The sequence below is a fragment of the Lampetra planeri genome, chromosome 2, assembly GCF_965212315.1.
Source record: "Lampetra planeri chromosome 2, kcLamPlan1.2.h2, whole genome shotgun sequence".
Classification (NCBI taxonomy): domain Eukaryota; kingdom Metazoa; phylum Chordata; class Hyperoartia; order Petromyzontiformes; family Petromyzontidae; genus Lampetra; species Lampetra planeri.
Genome location: NC_136108.1, coordinates 8,885,779 through 8,896,254, shown reverse-complemented (window position 1 = coordinate 8,896,254; position 10,476 = coordinate 8,885,779). Strand labels below are relative to the sequence as shown.

At 50.7% G+C, this 10,476-nt stretch overlaps 1 protein-coding gene across 1 annotated transcript; it reads right to left on the bottom strand.

Annotated features, from left to right (window-relative positions):
• Positions 1-2,738: 2,738 nt before the first annotated feature.
• On the bottom strand, positions 2,739-9,634 carry LOC144727045 (thread biopolymer filament subunit gamma-like). Its single transcript, XM_078605830.1, is given in 10 exon segments — positions 2,739-3,390; positions 4,169-4,248; positions 4,762-4,874; positions 5,026-5,246; positions 6,195-6,320; positions 7,238-7,414; positions 7,618-7,713; positions 8,369-8,429; positions 8,719-8,915; positions 8,917-9,634. Coding segments are annotated over 9 exon segments (1,671 nt in total). The 5' UTR covers positions 9,541-9,634; the 3' UTR covers positions 2,739-3,390; positions 4,169-4,192.
• Between the last annotated feature and the right edge of the window lie 842 nt (positions 9,635-10,476).

The window sequence follows — 10,476 nt, the reverse complement described above, 5'->3', positions numbered from 1 at the left end:
TGCTGAATCGAGCCACTATGGAATGTTCGTTGAAGTACAATATCCGTGGTCTCAGCCGTTGGCCCGAGATGGAAATTGAACAGGTGACAGTTATGAACTTTGACTGGGGTCACACTCTGCCCACGTGTTCCCCCTTCGTGACCCTGTAACGTAGAGATTAGTCAAACAAAAAATCCCTTTCGCGGTTTGTTTGGGCCAATAGTTTTTACTTATTTACAATTCAAATGTTAAATACATTTCCCACGTGGTAAGTGGTGGAGCTGTTTGTGCAATGGTGACTTGGTTGAGGTTATCGACTAACTAAGAATGTTAATTCAGTCTAATCACGGCTTGGATGACACCCAGGACACCAAAAGTTGTACCAGCTCAATGCTCTAAGCCACGGAGCCCACCCGGCCAGTTTCTTTGAACACATTTTATTTATTTGTCTTCTAGGTGTACGTTCAAGCCATGGGTCACAGTTTCAACATTACAATTTCACACGTGGTGATGATGATAATGAGTACCTTTATGTATGCGGTTTACGTTTAGATTTTCCCCTTAAACGCGGAGCGGTTATCTACAAGCGCCGCTGTTTCCTCCCAAAATGATAACACTCCCTAAAATGAAACTGGCCAAACATTCTCATGCATGACCTTTCTAAAAGAGCCTTGAGACTTATTGAGGCTTTCCTGTATAAATTGCATTGATGTGTGTCCACCTGCACTGGTAGACAATGGCAGGGTTTGAATGTACTTAGTCTAAACGAACGCATTTTGCTGTGAATCCAGTGAGTGTGACTCACATTATTAGCGGCGAGTGATATCTTAACTGGTCTTGGACAACCCCCTCTTGAGCAGCCTACACTAGCCAGCGTGATAAAGTATGGTCAAACAACCCCCATGACCAAACATTATATGGGGAAGCGTTCATCCAGCACCGGATTGATGAAGGGCTGTACGGTACATTCATCTCAAAGGGACCTCCATCGAATAAGCTCCATTGACCCCTCCATTCAGAGATATCACTTTCAGTGCACTAACCGCTGCGCCACCGCTCCCCACACAGCTGGCTTACAAAAATAAAATATCTCCCGTAATAGCCTGAACAGACTATTGGGGCAAGTGCTGTTAGCGAGCACCTATGAAGGCCGACACGGCACACGAGGAAGTGGATGGCCAGCACCACGCCGGGTCGCCGCTGTCTCCCTAGTGGGCATGTTTACACACCGCTCTAGGTACTCATTTGAGGCTGAGTCGACCTAGGGGACGCCCAGGACGAGTTCAAACAATCGCCACCGGTGTTGGCCGTGAGCTGGATCGACCTGGGGTCCCAGGGTTCGTAGCGCAGCGCGCTCACCGCTACGCCACCGCTTCCCACACACACATAAACACACATACACAACGTAAACATAAGTACATACGCGACCACATAAACACATAACCACATAAACACATAACCACATAAACGCACACACCCGTGCTTGCGTGCGCACTTGCACATGGTGTTCAACCGCAGTCCGGCGGGACACACATTTGCGTCAAACGTCGATGGCTATCTCGCTCTGGGCGTCAACTCGTTGCGCCGTTACGTAACATCGCCTGGCGTGTTTATTTCCATCAGAGCATCTGCTGATTGTCCTCACCGCGCCGTCGCGTGTCTGGCCTCCAGATTGTGGTGATGGGGCGAGGGGCGAGGTTGCGTGCGCGTGTTCACGAGGAGGTTTCCAGACGCGCACGCACGCAGCTGCAGCAGCAGCGGCGCGTAACGCGAACTCGGCACTCGGTGAAGCGGGGCTTGCCCGGCGAGATGGGCGACCTTACATGTGATCTGTGTTGCTGTGCGTTGGACTTCTTTCGCGCGGCACGCAGCCAACCGGCCTCATCGGACCGTGGGATGAAGCGAGTGGCGAGCACTCGGCCAAGCACATGCTCGGATCTTCAAGCGGCTCCAGTTGGACTCTGATTCAGGAACGCAGAGCGTTGGATGAAATATCGGCTCGAATTCAAAATAATGATTCTTGATTCTAATGGACGTCTTAGGTTAAGCGACGTAAAATGGCAATTCACCTGTCATCTCTGTGACGTGTGGATCCATCTTCTCTCATTTCACCGCATCTCTATTATTTTCTACAATGATATCTCATCTGGCTGCATCTGTATCTCTTGTTTACGTCCCGTCTGTCATCTCACTCTAATTGTATTTTTTGAAATATTGAAAAAAAGGACAGGTCTCAAAACTAGCTGATGATCAGGGCCCCCAATAAGCACCGAGCACGACATCGATGGCATCTGACACATTTCTGGCCGTCCTCTATGTCAACTCAGCATTAAATTAGTATCTGTAAATGCGTGGGAGTTAGCAATGTAAGCCAACAGCGATCGAGTGTGGTGTGGACCACACTACCCCAACACCACCACCACCACCTTCTCGTTAACCAGTCGAGCCTTAATAGGTGTCCCCGCTGACAACACCTGATATCAATGCGGTAATCATAAATACACACTTTTTTACACGCACATATTTCGCGAATAGGACACATTGTTCGATCGACAACTCCGGGGTCCACATCCGCTCTCCGTGCCTTAAATGAGATGCGTACTTGGGCTGTCGCGTGAGCTACGATCACCTACGAGACGAAACGCGCCGCTGACATATTGACCCCATGACGAATTGTCTTGATCCACAGCTCGTCGCTGTGGAAGACGCGCGATTCCGACGTCGACCGAGCAAAACGACAGCGTGGAGACGTCGTCGTGTTTTGGTTCACGTGATGTTTATTCACTCCACAGCAAAGCAGAATCAGCAAGGGTAGCTCACCCATGTGCGTAGTCTACGGACGAGGCTGCGCATGAATCATCAGAGGCCATGCGTTAGGCCGGAGGAATGCACGCCGTCACGTAAGCATTGCCCGGGGGAAAGAGAAGGGGGAGGGGGTATTAACTTGAAGCAACCAATGACATTTGCAGCCAAACCTATGCGGGTAGAGAGAGCAGACAGAGAACGTGTCACGATAGCCAGGCCAAAGTTCCTCAAACAAAGTTCCTCAAACGTAATTTTCCAAAACCACGAGCCTTTGCATGTTAACTTTTCCTCTCCGCTGAAACACAAATTATCGTGCACTGCACGCGCCTGATAGTTGTTAAACGCGTCCCCCGCGACGTAGAGAGCGCTGCATTACTGTGCACCACGATCTCCGTCTCCATTTTAATCGGAGCTCTCTCCATCGCGTGGGACATGATTATAAATCACGGGGCACGGGGCAGCATGTGAAGAACTCGTCGTGATCGTCGATGACCCTTCCCAGGTCGCGTGCGCAGGATCGGAGCTTGAGAAACCCTGGGCTGGAGGTGACGAATCGAGATGGTGTCACATTCTATGTTTCATCCTTTTCTCTTGGGCGTCACTTTCCTGAAAAAAAGAAGGGCAGTACACAATCCATATTATTTTCCAAAAATGTACAGGGACTTAAATTTTGAGACGAAAAAAAAAATCAAATGTACGTCTTCTTCCCGTTTTACAAACACCGGGGGGTGATGTTCGGTGTGTTTTGTTGTAACTGGTAGGTTGATCAAGTTCTGCTTGCCGGCGATCGCGTACGGTTGTGACCTCTGTCCCTTTCACTTCCTCTGCGGCAAACGCAGCACCCTTGCCACTTTCTCTTTTGTTGTTTGTGTTGCGCATCTCATAATTCTCTGCCGTTTACACGGAATAGATGAATCCCGATCCATTGGGAGTTCTCGCAGAACACTGCATCAGCCCACGTTAGAGCACGGCCCTCGCGGAAGGTGATATCGGAGAAACAACTTCTGAGAACTTTGTATCCCGCACACTAAGAACACTGCACACTTTCCCGCACGCGCGCTACAGAATAAAACAATCCTGTGCAGTCTTTGCCGATGAAGCTAAGGCCATCACCTCGGGACCCTCAAGAGCTGGTTTAATCATGGATAGCCGAGCCCCGTGTTCGATCCCAGATTCTCAGCAGGGCTGGCTCCGTGCTTTAACCCCCTGAGCCGCCCGGCCACGTCTCTCTCGTTGTATGGTGAAGTATGGTCAAACAACCCCATCGACCGACACAGCGTGGGGAGACCTTCATCCAGCAGTGGATTAACAAAGGGCTATATATTACACATGTAGACGAGGGATGTCAAATATAATGTCCACAGAAATACATGGAGTGGCTCACCTGTTTTCAAGGCCCCTTGAGCTCTTAGATTTTGATGTCGGTAGCGCTGCTGGCCGCGAAGCTGGCTGACTTGCTACTCGCTGTTCCAACGGCACAAGTTGACATGCACGAATTTAAGTTCTGCCTTTTCATCTCAGATTGTTCAAACACCAAGCCCTGAGCCACAACAATTCTCACTCACTCACCCTGAGTCACATGCTGCCTCTCACTCACTCACCCTGAGCCACATGCCCTCACACACTCACTCACCCTGAGCGACAGGTCCTCTCTCACTCACTCACTCGCTCACACTGAGCCACATGTCATCTCTCTCACGCGCTCACACTGACCCACATGCCACCCCTCTCTCTCACTCACTCACCCTGAGCGATAGGCCCTCTCTCACTCACTCACCCTCAGCGTCAGGCCCTCTCTCACTCACTCACACTGAGCCACAGGTCCTCTCTCTCACTCACTCACCGAGCCACATGCCACCCCTCTCACTCACTCACTCACCCTGAGCCACATGCTGCCTCTCACTCACTCACCCTGAGTGACAGGCACTCACTCGCTCACACTGAGCCACAGGTCATCTCTCTCTCTCACGCGCTCACCTGACATGGACATGTGGGTGGAGGAGACAGAGCGCGAGCTGCTGCTCCCTGCCGACACCACGTGCACCCCGCCGCCGCCCAGCGACAGGGAGCTCAGCTTCATGCCGGACACGCTGTCACGCAAGGACATTGCATCGGCTGTCAGGCAAGCGTAACACTCCTGCGATGGCGAGCGTTGTAACACCGTGACGCGCAGTGAGTGTGGTCATCGTGCCGCCCCCCCCCCCGCCCCCCTCTGTTGTGAGAAGTGCTTCCCCACAGCACCTGGCCGCCTCGCCCTCCAGCAGATTCCTGTAGGTGGAGATCTCAGCGTCCAGCTGAAGCTTGACGTCCAGCAGGCTCTGATAAGCCATCAGCTGCCTCTGCAGGTCCATTCGAGCGGTCTCGATGGCCACCTCCATGGTGGCCACAGAGGACTGGTAGCTGGCCACCTCGGAACTGGCCCGCGCCTCGTAGGTAGCCACGGACTGCTCCATGGAGTAGCTCTGTCAGACCGACAGTGAATTCGTTCATGTGTTAGTTCGTTCATCTATTGGTTCGTTCGTTCAAGTGAGGGGAAGAAGAGACCGCGCTTGAGGGAACACCACGGTGATGTCGATGCACCATCACAACTTGGCAACGTGAGTCCCTCCCGTCAGCTCGTTAGCGAGGATTGGGCCGAACGGAGGTTCTGTTTCTATCGCCAGCATCACTGCCTCCTTCAGTCTCTATCCATTCTCCTCTTGATCTATTACCGCTGTGTCTATCAAATCTCAATTGGTGTTCTACACCGCCATTGTATTTGTTCTCGTTTTACTCGCCATCACAGCTCACATTTGCTCGTGTAGTTTTTTTTCGACCGTTTTAATCAATAACCAGCGCCTACATTAAATATAGACGAAGGCGAGTGGGTGGCCGATGTAAATGCTAATCAGAATCTTTATATATCCTGGAAGAATGCAGAAGGATTGTAAGGTGAATATTGACACACATATAGTCGAGTAATTTTTTTTCAATATATGGGCCCCCAAAAAAATAAATGCCCTAAAATTGTGGGACATGTTGAATGAAATGTTAACCTTTAACCAAGACCTATGAAAGTTTTTACCCGTTCATTTTGAAGAGCAGTGATTACAAATGGCGATACTCTAACTCGATTTTATTTTCTGGTATATTAGGAAGCATGTGACACTAAGGCTGATAAGAAGTGGACAAAAGCCACCGACATTTACCGGTACACGTGTATATAAACATACAAACGGCGGTGAAAATGTTTGGTGGAAAGGATTTATGTGTTGGTAGGCACCGCTTTCCCACCAATTTTTTGCAGAAAAAAATCCACGCTGGTGTAGGACAAAAAGTACGTGTCCACGATACGCCACTCAAATTCACAAATTCACGTGGAGCGTAGGCAAAGCTGAGAACCGCGTGGACGGTGTGCTGGAGACGAGCACCTGGGACAGGAGTGTCTGTAGCTCCGAGTAGTGCATCTGGATATCCTTGGTCACCGACACAATCTCCGACTTGGCGAAGTTGATGGCCTCCGTGGTCTTCGAGGTCACGGCCTGGATCTCTTCTATCTGCAAATGCGCGCAGAGGAGAACGGTTAACACCGTGAGAGCCGAGGCCGACTCTGGCGCCGTGCTGGGCATCAGTGCGCGGCAGCGAGTTGACGCTAGTCTCTGAATCGGTATCGGTCACTTTGAGATTCTGCAGAAATGCAAAATTTTATTGTGTTGTGTCGAGCGTCAAATTTAATTATTCACGTAAAAAAACACAAGTATACTGAAAAAAACAGCATTGTGAATGATACATATATCACTCATGCATGAAAATATATTTTACAATGTTTTATTTTTATTATTTTATTATTTCCCTTCTACGTGACTTTACCGAAAGAACCAAGAAGAAAAATATTTGTTATTTATTTTTAAGACTTTGTTCAGCCCGTTGATGTTTTCGATGAGCTGTCGGTTAGAATACGCGTCGCGTTCGTGTGTGTATCGTATTTTTTCGCCCGTTATTTGCTCTCATAACTCCGTGCTGCTCTTGCGACGATAGCTTTAATAAAACGAGTACATGACGAGTTAGGTTTAGAGATAATCCAAATGATACCGCCATCATTTCTGTTTACACCACTAAGCCTCCTGTGCAGTGCATCTCGAGGCGCCAGAACAAAGTGGCGTTTGAGATTATAACTCGACAAGGAAGTCATCGCAGACCGCATACGACGTTTCAAACATTTGCATGGTCGACTATGTACGGTGCGAAAGAAGTTCAACATACATACAAGATGGTAGAGACAATATGCACAGCGGAGAAGAAATATAAAATATTTCAAAGTTATTATCTGTTTAAGACTACTCTTATATAGAAGTCTATATATAACTATAAACAACCTCCACAGCATTAGGAGGCCTTCATCATCCAGCAGTGGATCGACCACGAGCTGCACATCGCCCCCAGACGCTTCGTGTCACCGTGGGGATGACCTCACCCTGCTATGGTAGTAGGCCTCTGCTTCTGCGCGGTTTCTGGTGGCCACCACCTCGTACTCGGAGCGGATTTGGCTGAGGGTGGACATGAGGTCGAACGACTTGATGGTGTCGACCTCGATGATGGAGCCGCTGGAGACCTCCGTGGTGCCCAGGCGGGTCTGGAAGGTGGCGAATTCCTGCGAGGGAGAGAACAGCGGAGAACCAGGCGATCTGTTCACATCTGAGCACGTGTTCTGAAAAATGTCAAAATTAAAATCATGATCACCTGCTCCTCGTTAAAACTCAATGGTTAAGCAGGGTTGACCCTGGTCAATGTGTGGATGGGTAGGCAGTACCGTAACGTTGATTTGAGACTGATAGGATTGAACCCAGTGCCTACCTCTTCATAGGTCTTCTTGAGGAAGGTCAGCTCGTCCGTCAGGGCCGTGTAGCGCGTGGTCAGGTTCACGCGCGTGTCGGTCGCAAACTCGATGTCCTACATCGGGGGAGGAGAGGCCGGGCACAAGCAAACCATGCAAAGGCTTAGGGCCCCTGATTCATGAACAAAATAAATGTGTTTTACTCAATTAGCAGCTCAGATTAAAATTAGAATACACATAGCAAGCTAATCAACATAAAGAAACAATGAAATCTCTCTCGTCTCCATCTTGGCTTCGTCTCTCTGCTTTCATCAATATCTTAATCTAAATTTCTATTACCTCACTACATCTACGTACATATCATTGTCTATATCCATTTTCTCATATGGTCCCCAGTGGACCAACACCACCGCTGATCAGCGGGTCCAAGATTGCCCCACGAACACCCTAGTAAACGTTGCTCCAACGTTTATTCAACGTTCTCAACCACATGTCAACGTTGGCATAACATTGCATGTTTCCTGGGACCACCGGGCATCATAGCGCGAGACAAACTGTGTGTCCGTCACTGCAGTCCTCGTAACGGCCCCCGTATTCCCATGCGTGTTGTTTGGTATGCTGTTCCCCTCGGCACGAAATGTCCTCAGGGGTGAAACGAGGAAGCTCTTGCCACGTGCAGCGAGCGAAATGTCGGACATCGCGCCGAGCGGCACGCAGGGCACACGCCGAAAACAGCCGTGAGAGCGACGCTGGCGGTGACTGTCGCCGTACCTTCTTCATCAGGCTGATGTCAGACTCCAGCTGGTAACGCACCCCGGCCTCGAACTCAAACCTGTGGCGGCAGCGGGCATCGGTCAGTGCAAAGAGTGACAGTGAAATGTCGCGATGTACCAAAATTACTGGAGTTAGGAGCTACGGTCATGATTTAGCTTCTTAAGAAACTACGCATCCACACGTCCTCTGTACAAGTGCTTCACTCATCCAGAACAACCCTTTAAAAGCAGTGTTTTTCACTAATGTTCAGAGGTAGGGCCACTTTCGCCGATAAGACATCAGGCCTCGAAGCAATGAGCGGTGCAGGGTGAAACGGGTGGGCGACTGCCTGTCGGGTGAGACCTTACTTGGCTTTGAGCTCCTCGGCAGTGGCTCTGATGTTGTCCAGCTCGATCTCCATGTTCACCTTGTCGAGGATGAGCGTCTCGATGGTGGTGCGCAGCTCGGTGATCTGGACCTCGTAGTTGACCGTGAGCCCCCCGTCGGGCGAGAGCGGCGCGCCGCCCGTGATGGAGGCGAGCTGCGCCTCGAGCGCCGCGTTCTCCCCGCTGCAGGAGTCGAACCTTCTCCACGTAGCCCCCGAAGCGGTCGTTCAGGAACTGCAGGGTGCTCTTCTCCGCCTCTCGCGACGCCATGGGCGGGATGGAACCCACACCCACGAGGGTGCCGGACAGACCCCCGGCCGTCAGCATTTTGCCCGCGGCGAATGCGGGGCTCCCGTAGGGGCCGACCCCGCCGCCGGGCCCGATGCCGAACCCACCGCCGATCAGGCCCGCCGCGCCTCCTCCCGGGAGCATGTAGCCACCACCTCCAAGACCCACTGCCCCATAGCCCAGACCAACTCCTCCTACTCCTCCTCCATAGCCCAGACCAAGACCTCCACCGTAGCCCAAGGCTGCCCCTCCACCGTAGCCCAGACCTGCTCCTCCGCCGTAGCCCAGAGCTGCCCCTCCACCGTAGCCCAGACCTAACCCTCCACCGTAGCCCAGAGCTGCCCCTCCACCGTAGCCCAGACCTAACCCTCCACCGTAGCCCAGAGCTGCTCCTCCGCCTGACGCGTACCCGAGGCCGGCACTAACTCCCTTGTAGGAGCTGCTGCTGCTGCTGCTCTTCATTTGGCTGTACGAGCTGGAGCTCGCGGCCGTTGCACTCACTGCAGACGCAGACATTGTGGCTGAGAGGATGGATTGCGGCTGGAGAAACTTAGCTGCGGTGGAACGAAATGCAAGAGGGACCTCGCCAACGGCCGCAGCAGGTGAGAGAGAGATGATTATTCTGCCGCTACCAGAGAACTCCTGCGCCTATTTATCAGGAGGAGGGTGAACAATAAGCCCAGTGTCACCGTACGAAGTTACGCACGCGAGCCAGACTCAGATTGTTGAAAGAATCCCTCAGAAGCGTCTGGCATATTTTGAATGGCTGGACGTGTGCTCGCTCGTCGCCAGCTCGCAATACGCTCATTACCGAGAGTCTGAGCTGCCAGCGAGAGAGGGAGAGTCGTGGCACCGTCAGCAATTTACAGGCGTGATTCGCAGCCAGATATTTAATCAAGATCAGCATCAGCAGAAGAGTTCAAGTGTCTTACCGTTCAAAAGAGCAATTAATTTCTAGATTTGAATCTTTCGTGACTGCAAGGATTCATATTCTTAGGTTTTTTCGGTAAAGTAACGTAGGTAAAAAAATTATAATTAATGAAAGTAAAATAAAATACAAATTACGAAGTTTCGGAGGCAACACAAGCTTCCGTCTTCTACTTTACCGACAAAAACCTAAGAATAAGAGCAATAAAGCCACGTTACGTTGGTGGCCCAAAGCCTGCGGTGCGAATTTCACATTCTCATGGCGGGGGTGAGACTCTTGATAAGGATAACAGGTGTTGGTGTCTTCTTTGTATGGTACAGTACTCATTTTGTCACAGACTCCTTAAAACCTTCCAAAACAATCGTTTTGTCTAATCAAACGACAAATCTAAAAGGGCACGCCAAGACACGCATGCGGATAATGCAATAACATTATACAGAACAACAACTGTACACACGTCAGTGCTGACCGGCTCAGAAAACAATGGGCACATAACAATAATATAAACGTTGAAGTGAATACAG